General features: G+C 40.5%; 1 protein-coding gene across 19 annotated transcripts in view; it reads right to left on the reverse strand.

Annotated features, from left to right (window-relative positions):
- Positions 1-18515, reverse strand: part of HIVEP1 (HIVEP zinc finger 1) — a 185935-nt gene that overhangs the window by 41318 nt on the left and 126102 nt on the right. For 18 of the 19 annotated variants that reach the window (XM_073332044.1, XM_073332041.1, XM_073332033.1 and 15 more), the window contains one exon: positions 5525-11508. In XM_073332044.1, the coding sequence (XP_073188145.1) occupies positions 5525-11508 (5984 nt within the window). The remainder of the gene's footprint in view (positions 1-5524; positions 11509-18515) is intronic. The other variant, XM_073332037.1, reaches the window with a different exon arrangement.

The following is an 18515-nucleotide window of genomic DNA, read 5'->3' on the forward strand; positions in this document are numbered from 1 at the left end:
AAAATGGAGTTTGGACCAAGTAGCTACCTCTCCTGTCCAAGAGGCTGCATTAGCTCACTGGGCCTTTAATTTATTTGAACATACTGTATTTATTTATTTTAGGAGCAATAGCCCCACATCTATTACACACATCTTTGGGGTGTACTTTAATCAATGGTCCATGCCCACACTATTTCCTCTGGTCCAGTTAATGGTAAAGAAAAAAAAAGGGCCCTGGATTCCTTACTGCCTGCATTTACTTCAGCATATCTTCATTCTTCTTTTGACATCTAATGTCAATAGAAATACCTTTTTAAGGATTGGGATTAGCTCGGAAAGGTGATAATATCGTAATAGCATTCTGAGCATCCAGAAAAACAGTTCAAACCCTACTGCTTGAGTCAGTTAAACCTGAACTGGACTGGAGGAAACAGCTGAGAATATACTATAGGAAAAAATCCTGCATTAGTAAGGTATATGCTAGACACATTAGGTCTTTTCTATCCTTAATTTCTATTTTTCATCCTAACCTTCGCACAATCTGAGGTATACATTAATCTTCACGTGATGATTTCTTTCAGCACTTTCTTCTTTTATAACTCTTAAGTACAAGTGCTAGTCACTCAATTTGATGAGAGTCAGAAGCTGGAGAAATGGAGATGAATTTCTCTCCAGCTTCACCATAATAATATACTTTTTAAAAAAATCAGCATATAAACTTGAAGAAAAATTAGCAACTTTGCTTCTTTGGCAGCAGAATAAGTGTAAATGTAAGTAATGGCCACATATGACAGCAGCCTCTGTTTAAAAGGACACTTGTCAAAATATTTTTCAGAATCTTGTTACTCAGTATTTATACTCTAAACTGAAATTATTTTCCGACAGAATTTTCTTTTCTTCATCATCATGCACATGGGTACCTTTTTGCAGAGGCTGCTCAGAACTGTTAAACTGTTCTTTTAAAAAAACCAAAAACTAAAGTATTGTGAAAAGCCCATGCAAAACTTGGCTTTCCCAAAGAAAATGGCTAAATGCACATAACTGGAAAAAAGGCCAATTTAATCCTACCTGTCCTGACAGTATCCCTTAATTTTTTTTTGTTTTATTTTAGTAACATTTAAATACATCTCATCTACTATATGAAGGTGACATCTTGAAATAGATGAGTACAAACAAGAAAAAGAGAAACACTGACCCACTCTCCTGCTAGTAATAACTCACCTTTCCTGATCACTCTCGTTACAGTGTGTATGGTAATACCCATTGTTTCATGTTCTCTGTGTATATAAAATCTCCCCACTATATTTTCCACTGTATGCATCTGATGAAGTGAGCTGTAGCTCACGAAAGCTTATGCGCTAATTAATTAGTTAGTCTCTAAGGCGCCACAAGTACTCCTTTTCTTTTTGCGGATACAGACTAACACGGCTGCTACTCTGAAACATTTGCAATACATAATACAATTCAGTGGCAATATGGATACAGAAACAGCAGTATTGAAATGCACATTTTTTGTTAACACAAAGGGTTAAGTCTTCACCCCAGTGAAATTAATGGTAAAACTTCCAGGGCCAGGATTTCACCCTAATACTTTCCTGCCTATAGGGGTTTAATAGAATATCCTTACAGCTCCTTTTGCAATTCTGAAGTTTTTTTTTTCCTAACCTTATGGTATTATCTCTCACAGTTAAGATGAATTAACTGTGAGAGATAATGAATTATTATCTCTCACAGTTAAGATGAATATTTTGCATCTTAACCTTCTCTTCAGCACAGAAGTACTTGACAGATCCCTTTGGAGCTGCTCAACTATAGTCTTTGCCACTGAACAGCAACACTTCTTTCCCTCAGATGGTGGTGTGTTTCCTCCACAGCAGATGCAGGTCCTGTTGACCCAGATTCAAATCCTTACACAGCCGCAGCACAAAGAATGTTGTGCTGCCAGTACACTGAAGACTAACCCAAAATAATCATTTTTAAGCCCCCAAATAATAATTTTGTATGTTCTAGACATTCTTTGCATGATTCTAGACAAACTGATCTCTGGGGCTAATGTTGAAGCCTTACAGCTGTACCCAAAAAAGAAAAAAACCTGCACAGAACTGGCATCAGGCAAAATGGTTAGGAAAATATAAAGAGGAATCTCAAACTGTACTGTACAGTGCACAGTTTTCTTTATCAGATGATGATACAGCTCAATGTGCACATTTCTACATTTTCTTAGTAATTAACCTTTCAGTGTCTGGGACAACAAATTCAGGCAGACTAGATAAACACTGACCCTTGCTGCCAATTTATAATATCTTATTGGTGTAGCATCAATAGGGAAACATTCTTAGGGTACAGAGTCTTCTTAATCTATTCGCAAAAAAGGTGCATCAGTTACTAAAGAACATCAAATTCAGTGCAAATTAGCATACAGCTCTGTTCGTTAGTTTTAAAAACACTGAAATACATAGCCATTGCAAAAAAAGTCTCCTTTCTTCCACATCTTTATAGTACACCAAGGCATTAAAAATGTTATCACCTTGCAGCTTAGAGAGTAGTTAATTTTTAATGATCACACCTGTTAACTTTTTGAAGCAGGGGGGTAGAAGAAGGGAGTGGAAATATTCTTAAAGCAAAAACCAACTGAAATCCTTTTGTCAGACAAAAGGGTGACTGTTACCCCCCACACAATGAAAAAATAAATTTTAATTTGTTTTAGTTTAGTTTGAAAAAAAGTAATTTTATACTCTGATAATGAACATTTATCAATAGCTCGCTGTCCTTGTATCTCTCTGAGGCAGGCAGGCAATTACATTGCTGCTTCTAATGCTGGTGTCCTTGGCACTGACATTCTGGAGGCTTACCTGACTGGTCAAGGACAAGATAGACTATGCCAGCCAAGATGTGCATTTGGTTACAGGCCTTCTAGAACAGTACTGTAACAGGGTGGCTTGCCTCTTAAGGGCTGGAAGACCTAGGGCTAGTCAACCCTTATTACTAAAGAGGCACACCTGGCTTGGATCAGGTAATTCCCTGTAAAGGGCAGCAAGTGGCTTTAGTGAAGGGGGAAGCCTAGGAAACTGCAGGAAGTGAGAAAGGTTTCTATGGGAAAAAACCCTGATACCACGGGGTCTAGTAGCCAGAGCCAGAAACTTGAGGCTCCAGTGAAGTAGGGCTGGGAATGGCCTGCCAAAGGAGGAAAAGCCCCAGGCAGGAAGCCCTGGGAGTGAACTGGAGACTTCTGGGAGTGAGCAAGCTCCAGAAGACAGACCTGGGATGAGGGGCAGGAAAAGCTTGGGCGTAACCCGACAAGAGGGTAAACCTGATGGACTGTGTTTTGGGACTTTCAGCTTGATTTTGGAAACTTTATGCATGTGAATAAACCTGGACCCTCGAGAAAATGTGGTGAATGGACAAGAAAAGCCCCGGTGCCATTTGTTTAAGAAGCCCTTTGAGTGAGAAATTGTTAGCAGGGCATTGCAGAGCCACCCCTGGGCAAGAGGGAGTGCATAGGAGGGGCCCAATATACGAACCAACTTGCATAGTCTTGTGTGTGTTGTGTGGGTTTTTAACAACAAAAACACGGTAATTAATGGATTGCATGTGGTGACCATCATGCATTTCCAGTTGTCTAGTTTCCGTTAACGTTTTAGTGCAGAAGTAAAAGTTACTCAAATTCACCCAAAATGTGCACAGCATATTATACTCTGATAAAGATTCTGATCATGTATGGGAAGCACCAACTGCAGTGAAACACTCATGGAAAAAAAAAATTTTCAGGACACGCAAATGGATTTGAGAATAAACTTTATAGATATAAAATATGTGATATGAGATATCACTATGCACTGCAGTGATATTTTATAAACATCTATATTGTAGCCAGTTATACTGCCTCTAACTCACTGAATTTTGCCTAGATATTCAAGCACATTCAAGACAATCATTTGAAAAGTGTATTGAAGTCCAATTAAGTAATTTGTACTGTATACTTTGGATTGAAACAGAAATCCTGTAACGGCCCATAATACCTGGCAGCATTCAAAATGCATATATTTCAAAGCAAGGATTCAACACTTTTTAGCTGAAGACACCATATTGTATAGTCATATATCATTCTCAGACTTCAACATTTTTACCTTATTGCGGTGCTCACGCAAATGAAATGCTGTAACATTATCTATAAGTAGGTATTGTTCAGGTAGGTATTGTGCAAGAGTCTTCAACAATTTGGACTTTTCAATCTTAATCTATTATTCCAGTCAGAAGCCTCTCTTCAGTTGGAGGCTGTCAAATGCGCTGAATAGCATAGGGCTTTCTGTTGAGAACATATGAGCCACTAAAGGAGTCTGATGCTCTTTTACCGCTGATTCCATGTCAATGGTGTTATTCATATGTATGTGGATTACCTATATTATTTTGAACATGTTCTTACCTCCATAGATTTAATGGGTTCTTTGGAACAATATCGATCAATAATATGGAACAGGTAGTGAAAATTCTTAAGAAAGCAGTAACCACATTTTAAATGACATTATCTTGGCAATTATTTCATCCAAACTATCAAACTGGGGGATTGGGGGTGGGAATACTACATGCTCTCTCCCTCCCTCCCACCTAAGTTCCCTCTAAGCTGTGCGGCTGCGCAGTAGGCTATAAAGGGCCATGCACCACAGGGGCCTGGAGAGGAGAAAGGTAGGAGGTGGGTGGGGACTGGGGAGGGGAGCAAGTTGGGGCTTGCAGGGCTGCCGTGGGCCTTTCCTCCAGCCCCGGAGCTCGCTGCTGCTGCCGGTGGGGCAAGGGCTGGGGGGAGTCCTCTGGCCCCAGCCCCAGGGCAGCCTGCACCCCAAACTCCTCATCTCTGGCCCCACCCCGGAGCCCTCCCCCCTCCCCCACACACCAACCCTCTGCCCCAGCCCTGAGCCCCCTCTCCCACTCCAAACCCCTTGGCCCCACCCCCGCCGCACATCACGTCCATATTGATGCATATAATAAATTCATTCCGCACATGGATATAAAAAATTAGAGGGAACATTGGCCTCCCACTCACCTTGTTTCAACTAGCAATGATATCAAATGTGTTTGTAGAACACCCATGGATAGTGCTCTCAGATTGAGCTGTTATTTTACATCAGACAAAAATACTCACTTTATAGGGTCAAATACCTGCAAAATCTTCATTTACAAACAAAACTGCTTTTAAATAGACAGTGTTAAACTATATAAATGGAAGCTATTTTTGGTACACTCTTGTCGCAATTTAAAACTAGCCAAATGGATTTCTGTCCAAAGACCTGTCCAATTTTAATCCATGAAGGATTTTTTTTATGAAAAGCGACAAACCCCTAAGAACAAGTTTCTTAATTGAAAAACATAATATCTTTATAGTAGTGCATCCCAGCACAACTGTAACACATAAGCACATTATGCATATAATTAAAGGTAGAAAAAAATCAAGGCACAATACATTATGAAAAATGTAAATGCAGTATGCTTTTTTAAAGCAAGTACTCTATACACAAATTTGATCCTTAAAATTAAAATACATAAAACGTACTTTAAGTACCTTGGTTAAGCTGTTCCTCCACTTGCTTGAGTAAACCAATACGTCGGATCTGGCATGAGTTGTTATTGCTTGAGTGTATAGTGGTTTTTCAGCTTTTTGTTTTGAATTTAGGAGGGAAAGAGCAACCTTTGTTGACAAACCAAGTGGATTGGGATTGTTGAGACTAATAGTCCAAGTAGAATATGCTGAAGTTTTTTGGTCATTTTGTAGCAGATGTAATGGCTTTCTTTTTAACAGATAACACCATGTAAAATTTGTTGAGGTCTTTAGGCTTGGAAATGACAACCGTTGTGTATCCCCTGCATTTGCCACAGACAGAGTAGTTCCCGAGTTTGCTTGGCCTTGGGTATTAAAATTTGTGTCCTCATTATTAATCCGTGGGGACCACCTTTCTTGACTGTTACTTAAAGCCTTCAGAAGAGAAGTCTGATTATTCACTGCAGAAGGTTCAGATGGCTTTTTAACTTCAAAACTTGGAGGTGCAGAAGATGTAAGATTTTCAAATTCTGGTGACTCCTTTATGGTTTCAGAAACTCCAGTTTTAACACTTTCAGATGAATGTTGGTCAGCCAACAGCACATCTGGTGAATGGCTATCTTTGCTGCTTTTTTCATATTGTGGAATAACTTCGGGCTCTAATAAGAGACCTTCAAGAGGCTCTGTGGTGCAAATCTGTCGCACCAATACTGGTTTCTTTTGCCTATTAGGGTCATTGGCTCGAATGTTCAATGGATACATTGATCTAGCATCTGTTGTGCAAGCTGCTCCACTTTCATCTTTAACACGCTTTTGGTGTTTTTCCATGGCAATATCTAAACTATTGGCTGGTGAAAGCATGCGTTTACTTGATGCTGTAGCTTCTTGTTGGGGGAAGAGTCCACTAACTGGCAATTTCTGAATAATATTCAAGGAACTTGACAAAGGTGAATTTCTGCTTCCAGTCTCAGAAAATGAATGATCAAATATAGATGCTGACTGTGGATTTGGCAAAACCCTCTGATGATCTCTGTGTAATTTTGGCAGCGGAGTTTTCCCTTCAAGAATTGGCACTGTCACAACATTTGTTTTACAGACAGACTGATTTACCTGATCCTGCGTCACTAAAATTTGGGGAAGAGGTGTAACAGTAGCAAATCCATAAGATGGAACATTACTATGAACACGAACAGGCACCACAAAAGGTGGGATTTGATATATTTTACCACTGGAGTTTTCAGGTGGTATATGTTTTTGGGGAGGCATTGAATACAGATTAGACATACTGTCAGCTAATTTAGTAGGTACAGATAATGAAGTCCCACTCTGATCCACACTAATTTGACTTGGAAGAGTGTGGATTGGGAAAGCAGTTGTTATTGGTTTAGAAGAATACGACGTACTTACATGCAAAGCTTTAACTTGAAGCTGATACTTGGGAGCAAAGTAATACTCCTTTTCAACAGACTGACAAGAAAAGGTGTTTGTGTCTGCTTGTTCTCCTGGGGCCAGTACTTTAAGAGAAGTCTGTGAATGCTGTGTTAAGGGCTGCTGTCCCTGATTATGCAAAACAGGACCTAAAGGCTGCTGAACAGAAGGGAGGCTAAGAGGGTTACAGTTCTGCGTTATTGATTGAGACTCATGTAATGGCTTAGAGTAAGGCTGTGAGTGCTGAGAACTTGAAGGAAACTCCACTGAAGTTCTACTAGAGGTCTTCAGCCTGTGAAATGGTACTGTAGACATGTCCGTTGCATGAGCTATTTGAAATGAAGATGAAGATTTAACTTGAGGCAGATGGTTTTCTGGAGCAATATTTAAAGATATTTGTCTTACAAGTGGCCCCCTCCTCCTTTCTAACAGAGGCACATGTCCAGTAACTCCACAGCCAGAAGACAACTTTGGAGAGGATATCTCTACAAGTGGCGTAGGTTTTGATGAAGACATATTTCCACAATCAAAAGATTTACTTCTGTAATCTACAACCTCCATGGATGGTTGTGTGCAGTTAATTTGTTCTGATGCAGCACGTCTCATTTCCCTGCAAGGAGGACCAGGCACACCAAGTGTATTTGAGCCAGCTGGAATCGTAAGGAATTCTGATGCTTTATTAAGATCTATTTTGGAAGCACACTCAGTTTTAGAAATGTCTTCTTTATCAAATGAAGCTGAGAAACTAGAGGCATGAGATAAACTACTCTCCTGACTTAAACTTCTAGAAAGTGTGGAGTCAAAGCTTGATTCAGCTGAAGAATGCTCAATTTCAGCCAACCGGATCCTTTTCTTCTTCGGTGGCAGTTTTTCTGTTGGCAATTTTGACAGAGTTTCACTACGCTGAGGCCAGTTAAACTTCTCTGTTTTTTCCTGATCACTGAATTGGTTTTCCTGGTCCCTGTCTGGTTCTTCCGTGACCAGTATTTCAGGAACCTGGATGTTATGTTGGCGAACTAGTTTCAATGGATGCATTACTGCATTTCTTTCATTAGAGACTATTTGACTTTCCTGAAGTTCTACTCTGGGTGCTTCTGCTGACACTGACTGATGATGCTGAGAAGTATTCAGATGAGAATGCCTTTCCTCTTGAATTACAACTGTGTTCAAAGAATGGTGCTTCTCAGCCTTATTAACCTCTTGAAAAGAAACTGGTGAAACTCTTTCAAAAGATTCTGATTTCTCAAATGAACTGGGTCTGCTCAATGAATTAGTGTGCTGTATTACTGAAATGCCAGTTCCTTGTCTTTTCAACTCTACCTTTTCTTGTGCAACTGAACTTGTCTGCTTTTTCATAAGTGGAGAGATCTTTGGCTCAGTGGTTTGTTCTGTGCCTCGAGCCACAAGCTGAACTTGAGACCTTTGAAGCAGAATGCTACCATGCTGTTGTGAACCTACTATTGTTGCATTAGGTTTAGATATACTGGGAAACTCTCCTGGCTTACTTTGACCCTCTGTACTCTTTGATGGTATCCCAGTATCATTTTGCTGTGGCTCGTCGTCATCGCCAACACTTTTCATTTTCCTTCTTTTTCGTATCTGCGGTGTCTGCTCCCAGACACCAGTTGAACTGGCAACTCTGTAGTGCAGAATTTGAGGTTGTGTAGTGCTGGGGACGATCTTATGTTCAGGCTCTCGGATAGCTGCCTTGGTTTTTGGTCCATGCAACTCTGAACAATAAAACTTTTTGTGGTTTTCAAAATTCTCCAGTTTTCTATATCTGTTTCTACAAGTTTCACACTCAAACATTGTCCCTCGCCCTGGATGTGACTTCTTTACTTTTTCCAAATTTGATACTTGTGCAAGTGACTTGCTCCTTGGTAATGAGAGTTCACTAGACAAATTGCATCCATGATAACTCTCTTCTACAGATCGTGCTGGGCCGAGAGAGTGGCTTTCATTAGTTGAGGAGTCTTCTATTGCTGTCTGTCTAACAAGAGTGCGAGTATGCCCCCCTTGGTGCAGTGGAGTGACAGGTCCTGATACAAAGACATCATCATACGAAGAGCCAATTTTATCATCAAACGATTGACTTCCTCTAATTGGATGAGGAGGTGGTATTAAATTTGCAGGTACAGCTGAATAGCTGGTAGTAGGCATAGAATTACTTCTGGTTATAGGTAAACAGTCAAGGGATGGTACAGACAGAAGAAAAACTTGCTTTGATTTCTCAGTTGGTGTGAAAGGAGACTTTGGTATGTCAGAGCTTGAACTAGTTCTTCTTCCCATCGGTTTTAAATCAAACTGGAAGGAGTCTTTAAATATGTATGATTTTGGTGAGTCTATACTGCCTCTTCTTGAAAGAGATGTTCTTCTTGGTTTCACACTATCCAACTGTTTGTCATCCACTACAGCTTCGTTATCCGATATTAACTTTGAGATGCGTTCCTCAAGTGTTTTTGTTGCCATTGGTGGTCGCATTTGACCAGAGAGAAGTAAATGTTTTTCAGCACAAACTGTTTGTACAACAGATGCCACTGTGGCACTTATTCGTGGCACAGAGGGCAGATTTTTATTTGGGTCTTTTTCAGAGATAGGCAATCCCCTGACAAAAGGAGTTGGTGAACTCATTGTTTGATCTGCACTCTCAGAACGTGAAAAATAACCAGAATCAGTGCTACCTAAACTCCTAGGGCTCAAAAGACATTTTCCTTGTTCCTGTGAACAATCAGTTGCCTGTTGTCTTTGTAACTGTGCATGCACTGTTCCTACAGCAGACCCAAGCTGTTCTTCTAATGAACCCATTTCTATTTTCTGGTGGTGCTTACCATCGGTTTCCTTGAAAGAGACCATGTGTGTTACATTTGATTTTATATTTGTAACTTTAAAATCTCCTTGTCTCTGTGCTGCAGCAAGCTCAGGCGTGGAGTCTGTTACTTCTGGACTATCGGCCCTTAAAGGAGAAACATTCACAGGATGAACTACTACTTTAGGTAAAGCTGCCCTAACTTGTGGTTCTGTGTCATGCAATGAAGAGTCACCTATTATATAGTTTGGATTGCTTAGTGGAATGGGGCTACCTTTCCGCAACGTTTCAGAATTTGAAATGATTTTCATTATTTGTGCAGGGTCCAGTTCTAAGGATCCTTGATCATCTTGTCTTTCATCAGCAGTGCCTTCATCTTCACTTTCACAACTTTCTTCCACATCTGAATGAATACTAAGTGCTTTATCTGATTCATGGGATAGGAATAAACCACCAGAGTCCGGCTGTAGGACAAGTCCAAGTTTGATTGCATGTGCATGAGATTTTTTGTGCTTGTATAGATTACTTTTGGTTTTAAATGAAAATCCACATGTCACACAAGGATACGGCCGCTCTCCTGTATGGGATCTGATATGCTTTTGGAGAACACTAGGCTTGGCACAAGCCCTATTACAATACTCGCAAACATATTTTCCTAGTTTTTTAGGCTTCTGGTCTTTCAGAAGATTACATATTTGTTCTACGCCATGGTGGACAACTGATGCTATTTGGGCTGAATTATACAGGGGAGCTACAGGTAAGTGTGTTGAATGAGATGGATTAATTGACAAAGATGAAGATGAACTAGCTACTAGCTGGTTTTGAGGAAAAACCTGAGTAACAGTAGAAGAGGGGGGGTGTACTACAGAAGAGGTTACTGCTATACTGTATATCTGTTGGAGTTTGGGGTTTTCTTGACCCTGCTGACGTACCAGTGATCTAGTGAAACCTGGACACACAACAATCTGTTGATTTTGCTGTCCAGTTTTAGCAATAAATTGTTCTTGTGAATGAGAAATTGACTGGGTCTGTGCTTGTTCACTCTTCCCTGATGTTACTGCATGCGCATTATGTGAAGGGTAGTAGTGCGATCCAGCTACAAACTCTTGCTGTGACAAAGAAAAATGATTTTGGACACTCATTGTATTGGATGTGAGACTTGAAGAGGCGCTTGTAGTTTTATTTGGTCTCACTTTTTCTATTTGCATCCCACAAGGAGGACACTCTTGTGCTAAGATGTTCAGTTCAGGCTCCATAGCTTTTAATAAGACATCAAATGCAGTACTTGTACCTGAGGATGAAGTACTACAATCAACAAAAGTAATACATTCATTATTGTCAGTCTTTGATTTACTTGACAAGGAATTAGAGAGAGGCTTCTTCTCTGGCAAGTTTAATTGGCTTGTATCACAGTCTTCTGCTGTCCATTTATTCAAATCCAAGGACTTACGTAACAATGAAAGATTTGTCTGCATCGATGTCTCAGATGTGACTGTTTCATCAGTTACCTTGTTACTATGTGTTTCCCCATTTTGTTTCACACATTGTTTTCCATTTTGTACAGGTAACTGATTTTTTGCCTGTAAGTGTTCCGAAGCATCAGGAAGAATTTTAGATGATGAAGATTCTTCTACATTTTGTTTATGCTTGGCCTGAGGGGGGTTTCTCAAAGGCGATTTTGGTATCTTTTTCAGATGGTTTTCAGTTACAATCTTTTTCCGTTTCACGCCTTTAACTGTATCTGAAGTTCCTCTAGTACCAGCCTCTGAGATATGTTAAAACAAAACAGAAAAAGAAATGGTAAATTCACATAATCACTGTATGAATTATTATTACAATACAAATAAATTATATCATCATAACAATGTAATGACATCTTACAATTTTAACAAATCTAGTCAAACATTTCAACATGTTCTAAAATGAAAATGGAAATAGTTTTCATTCCACTACAAATTATTCAGAATTAACAAGTCTCTTTGATAGTCCCATACAACACTTGTCTTATCATGAGCATTAAACTATCTAGCAGAGAAGGGGTGGAGACAGTTCCTCCAGAGTGTTCCTCATTTCTATGGACTGAACATGCTGAAACCTGCGCCTGTTGTCCTGGGAAGCAAGAGCTGAATTTTGATTCTGTGACTTGTGTTGCTAACACACCTAAGACCAGCCCCATGTTTCCCATTGTTAACATTTTATCTTCTTAGCTGCAAGACCTCTCTCTCAGCTACTACTGCTAAGCTTCTTTTGAGTAACATCTCACTGCTGCATTACGATCAATTAGCTCTGTTAGCATGAGCAACAATAATAGTACAGATGTTAACTGGGTAATGCTGTTTTTACCACCATGTCACCCAACTTTGCTCATTGAGAAAATATGATTGTGTGGTTAAGACACTGGGACTGGGACTCAGAAAATCTAGGTTCAGTTTCCAGTTCTGCTAGACTTCCTATGTGACCTTGAGCAAGTCACTCAACGTTCATCAGGAACTGAGCCTCCCAGCCCAGGTCCACAAACTTGTGATAACAGGGCTTGCGCTAGCATGCTAAATAGCCACATCGATGTTGTGGCTCAGGCTGGAGCCTGCAGGAGGGGGCTCTACAGAGCTATTTTTAGCATGCTAGAGCAAGTCCTGCTAGCACAAGTCTGTGGACCTGGGCTTAGAGGCTTGCTCCCAGATGCAGAGCAGACATACCCTTCAGAAGAAATTCTGTCCCCATTTAAGTCAATGGCAAAATTTTTGTTGAGTTAAATGGGGTGCGGATTTCACACTAATCTATCTGTGCCTCAGTTCCCAGTCTGTAAAACAGATATTTTCCTAATATTTTCCTGCTTCATTGGGGTGTTGTAAAGATAAATTAAATGTATGTGATGTGGGCCACACAGAGTACATCCATATGACAAGATGGCGAAAACACTATGACAGATAGGGCAATTTCCTGAAATATCCTGTACTACTGTATTAAGTTTATGTCTTATTGTGGGCCAGGATTGTATGTAATCTCTATAAGGGAAAATGTGACAGATGTAAGAACTAGGAGTTCTAAAGACTATACTGAAAATGTGCCAGAAAAGCGTGGACTTTGGAGACAAGTGTTCAGTTGATTTTGGGGGGAATTTTTAGGGAGAGGCAAATGTAAAGTCCACAACTCTGGTTATGCAAAAACCCAGCCTTTTAAAGCTATACCCTGAGTAGATGGTTATACCCTGTTGATTATTTGTTACAGAAGGCCAAGGTAAAAGGCCCGAGCTATATAAAGAAGCAACTGATCTGCCCAGCCTTTGTTCTGGTTCTGGAGTGAAGACAACTGTGAACTTTAAACCATGATTTGAGGACTTCAGTAGCTCAGACATAGTAGCTCAGACATAGGTGAGAGGTTTTTCGCAGGAGTGGGTGGGCGAGATTCTGTGGCTTGCGTTATGCAGGAGGTCGGACTAGATGATCATAATGGTCCCTTCTGACCTTAGTATCTATGAATCTATAACTTGTAACCATGAAGGAAAATCCAGTTGTGGGTTTAACCTACCAGAGCCCTACGTTGGTATTGGGGGTGACCTCCAGTGTTCGCTCTAATATTTTACATCCATGTGCGGAAAGAATTTTGTTATGTACACCAATATGGAGGTGATGGGTGACACATCACCCTCATATTGGTGCACATAACAAAATTCATGTGGTGGGGGGTGGGGCCGAGGGGTTCGGAGTGCGGGAGGGGGCTCAGGGCTGGAGGCTTTGGGGTGGGGCTGTGGCTGAGGGGTTTGGAGTGTGGGAGGGGGCTGAGGGCTGGGACAGAGGGTTGCGGTGCGGGCTCTGGGGTGGGGCTGGGGATGAGGGGTTTTGGGTGCAGGCTGCCCCGGGGCTGCGGTGGGGAGAGAGGACTCCCCCCAGCCCTCTCTCACTGCAGCAACTCGGGGCGGGGCGAGAGGCGCCTGTCCCCGGCCACTCTGGTGGGGCTGGGCTGGGTCAGGCCAAGTGAGGGGCTCCTCTCCCCGGCAGTTCTGGCAGGCCTGGGGGGGTGCCTTTCTCCACCTGCCTGTGCAGCCCTTGAGAGCCTGCCGCGTGGCCATGCAGCTTACAGGGAATGTAGGTGACCTCTGGTAAGATTTTTAGCATGCGTGTAGCAACTTTTATTGTTATATGTTTTCTCTGCAATGCTTTTACCTAAAGAATAAATGTGCTTGCTTAGAAGGAGCTGAGTGATAACTTATAACTGTGGGCAATACACTGGGTATAGCCCTTGGAGAGGAAAAAAAGCCTAGACACTGGTCTTTTTAGGTAGTCTGGCTGCTGGGGATATCACTAAGTAAGTAAGTAAGGCAGGGAGTTGTTCAGCCTTAAAATCCCCAGTCAGTAGGGAATGAGATGTGGGTCTCCGCAAGAGAGGTGACTGGTAGGAGTGGGAAGCCTAAATTGGATGCCTTTGGTGGACCACAGAGAGGAAATACCGTACAGTGGCCCTGAAACTGTGACAAACTGATTGGGTTGGAGGGGTGGACCATAGATATTAATTTTTTGAAACACTTTAAATTTTTTTTGGCCAGTTAAACCTAAAAATAATGGCTTAAGCTACAAACTTCATTATTCAAACTTACTTTATTATATTGGTTTTCTATGCAAACAAGTACAGAGACTTGTGCGTGTCTGCAGGCTCTAAATTTTTAGTTTTCGAATTACAGAGGCTTCATCAGGTAACAATTATTTTTTAGCCTACCTTATGTTATAAAGGATACTTTAGAATATTAAAACTGCCAGAATGTAATTCACTTGTTTATACTATTTACTGATTTCATCTCTTTCAGTTTAAGACCATGAAAATAAGACTAGTCAGTTACAGTAAATCCTGTACTACCAGGGAAATGGACTGGTGACTGGATAGGTATTTTCCATATCTAGACTCTCTGATTAGATTAGATTGAGAGAGATGTTTTTTTCCCTGAAAACTATTCTTGCTTGTTGATGCTGTAAAATATTACAAAAGTCACTATGCTGGTGTATATGAAATTCTGCAAAGAAAATATAAAGAAACTGAGCTATTTAAATAATATTTTTGGATTTATAGCAACTCCTTTCCAGTCATGGTAAAATTAAGCCTTCGTTTTGTGCTTGTTTAAAAATACAAATCATTATAGTGGAACAAATGAAGCACTGAGCAACAAATTTGTTTTTCTGTCAGGACTGTCCCCCCCGCCTCTACATTTGGCAACAGCGAGGAATGAAGACACCTTCCTTCATGGTTATTTTTGTGACTGGATTTATCGATATCTTTTCAGATGAGCTACTACCACAGATGAATGAAATCAGTCAAGTTTAAAATTTTCCATTTGTGTATTCATGAAACAAAACTAACAAAATTTGAATTATTTCCATATTTAACTACACTTGTTGCTCTATTTAAATAGGCACACACTGGGAGTTTCAGGGCTTTCCTGAATAGCAAATGATTTATAATATCAAGCAAAAGTATAATTTTGTAGCATAGGCATATATTATTCTGTACAGAGCATGCATCAAAGCACAGCGTAACATAGCACATATAAAATAAAAATAAAATAGTAATATTTACTCTACACACACGTGTATATGAAACTTGCTGTTATGTACTTTTGTTTACCTCATCTCTGTATCCTATTCTAATCTACTAAATATTTCTCTATTCCTAATGCACAAGTATCCAGAAAATCAACACCACCACCTCAAGTAGCATTGTTGATGGTTATCACAGTGGAAGCTAATAATTGTATATGGGTGCTCTCTCACCCTTGCAAACCTTTACAAATAAACCAGTAGGTCACTAGCCAGAAGATTTCCGAATGGACTGCTGATGCTCAAAGTGAAGGAAAGGTACGGGAAGAGTGGGAGGCAGATGCCCCTCAAAAGATTCCAATGAATGGTAGTTTGAGGGGTAGTACTATGGGCTTGTAAACACACGGAGTTATTCAGGAACAGCTATTCTTGAGTAACTACACGTATGGACACTTTTCTGAACTAAGTGTCCACTCCATATTTTTTCTTTAGCTAAGCACCAACAAAGTACTCTTATTCCAGAATATACAGACAGGCGAAGAATTTTACAATTAACATCCCATTGCGATGAATGGTGGCAGTCATACTTCTAGTATGGATGAATTCTGCCTCCTCCTCTGTACATTGAGAGTGGCTCTTGAGAGGCATCAGTCTGCTTCTATTCTGCAGAAGGTGGAAAGCACACGTCATATATGCTTCCTATATGACAAGGAGACCAGCAGCTCTGGAGGGGACTGTGATGTGCCACAGTGCAGTTGGGAATTAGTGGTGGGATTGGCAGATTCAGTGTAGATCCACTAATCATCCTGTGCTCCATGTATCAGGGATATAAGTGATGCAGAGGCAGCTTCAGTCTGAAGCTATAACAGCAGACCAGAGCAGCTGGGAGAGAAGGCGAGGAAATAGAGTCCCTCTCACTTCATCTCAGAGAAATGTCCCAGCACATAGCCTGGCTTTTTGGACTGTGTGGTGGGGCCAGAATTTGGGTATTAGGCAGTTCACAGGCTTGTTTCAGGCTTGATGTCTGCACAGAATGCTTTAGTTTACAGCCAGTTCACATTTAGAAGATTTTCTTTCAACCTTCAGGGCTAAATACATTTTTCTATAGAAACAAAAACATGGATTCGGCAGAAAAGGTTATTCTCTCCCATTTGCTAGAGGAAATTTAACCACAATGAGTAGGCAATGGATAGATCAAGTTCCACACTCTTGTAAGGGATCCACTGCCTCTGGGGGATGTCACTAGAACCTAGTGCCTCTGAACTCTAGAACCACAGGAGCTCCTGCTGTTCTTGTGCACAAGACACGGACTCAGATAGGAACCCACGGTAATACATATGTTTGGATAAACCGTGTATTTAATGCTTTATCACAAACAACTAAGTGACATCCAAAATATAACTGCCTTCATTAGGATGTTTTATTGTTTCAATAATATTGCAATTAACTGAGTCTTACATCGATAAATTGCCATCAATATTACTAATGATGGCCTTTTTTTTTTTTTTTTTTTTTTTTTTTTTTTTAAGATGCAGCATTTATTGCCAGTTTTTTTAAGCCAGGGTCAAACAAACAAAAACAGTTGACATGAGTCAGAGAAAATATTAAGGTAATTACAAAAAAAAAAAAAAGGCCCTGCCTGCACTAAAATTTTAGCTGTGATTTTGTAACCTAAAGAGGCTGGGTCATGTTAACAGGGTGCAAGGAACACAGCTCCACTTATACACATATTGCAGCTTTTCTGCTATCAGAACCATACCTCCACACCTACTGTACTGCCTGCATTTGTACGAGAAAATCTAGGCAGCTCACCTGTAGCAGAACGGATAGCGTGCCCATGGAACAAGAACATAGACCTGGTCTGAACTAAAACATTAGGCTGGCCTAGCTTTGTTGCTCAAGGGTGTGAAAAATCTACTTCCCTGAGTTATGTAATTAAGACAAATTAACCTCAGGTGTAGACAGTGCTAGGCTGACAGAAGAATTCTTCTGTTGACCTAGATACAGCTTCTTTGGGGAGATGGATTACCGATGCCTATATGAGAATCCATTGACGCAGGTATTGTGTACACTTGAAGCATTATAGCAGCACAGCTGCAGCATTTCACGTGTAGGCAAGCCCAGAGTGGAAATAAGCAGCATGAAGAGGAATGCCCCAGCGGCCGAACATGTCGTAGCACAAGGGTAAAATGTCCTGTCCAAACTGCTACAAACCGTGAATTAAATCAGGAAGGCAACCATGTGCCACTGGTGGGGAGAAATGGTGCTAAATTACTCTGGTTTGAAACATGTTGTGTGAGGACACACATCATATTTAGACCCAACCACGTTAGTAAACTACTAACAAACTTGGTTAAAAGTTAGAGTGGACAGGGTCTTTTAAGACAAGTACAAATGCTTCAACATCTGACCTGTGCCTAGCTTCTATCAATTCAGTAATTAGGAATCTCAAATTCACTGTGAAAATAATCTCAAGAGTTTTGGAGGGTTATCTAGTGCCATATTTTGTAAAGACATACTAATATATGGTGACTGTATATTTTTTGGGGGGGGAGGAATGAAGACTGTGTAGAAATGCTCTCACAAAAGGCAAACAACTTGTAGAAATGGTTTATAATTTGTTTCATTCTTCAGCAATCACTGAAAGTGGGATTTTCATACTGAAAGAACTTTGAATCAGCAGGAATTATGAGTCATGCTGCTTGTTTTTATTCTTGGCTCTGTCATTGACTCCCTCTGTGATCCTGACCAGGGAAGGTGTTAAAATGTACCTCAGTTTACTTATCTATAAAATATTGTAAATAAAGCACTTAACAATGGTATTCTGAACTTCAATTGTTTTCAGAAAGTTTTGAGATCCTCTGAAAATAGGCACTATAGAAAAGTGAAAAATATTCATCTTATGCTTGCTAATTGCACAAGCTACAGTATTTTTATTTTTAAAAGGAACTGCTCCCTTACAGCCAATCTTCACCTATATTTTTACTTTTTTCTACCTTTTTGGGTAAATGTTCTTGAGGATATTTCTCTCACAGTTTTAGGGTATCCACACATGTATTCTGCCGGAGGCCCCTTGAGGTAACCCACTTACTGGTTTCCAGCTCCTCGACATCTCTGGGCAGACACCTGTGCCTCACTCCTTCCTAACCAGGGTTTTTCCAGGCTGTACAGTTCCCTGACTAAACTGTGATATCCACAACAAGGCAGACTACCTAAACAGGCCAGGGTCTGTGCTTTGCTTTCTTTC

Source organism: Lepidochelys kempii, chromosome 2 (assembly GCF_965140265.1).
Source record: "Lepidochelys kempii isolate rLepKem1 chromosome 2, rLepKem1.hap2, whole genome shotgun sequence".
Classification (NCBI taxonomy): domain Eukaryota; kingdom Metazoa; phylum Chordata; order Testudines; family Cheloniidae; genus Lepidochelys; species Lepidochelys kempii.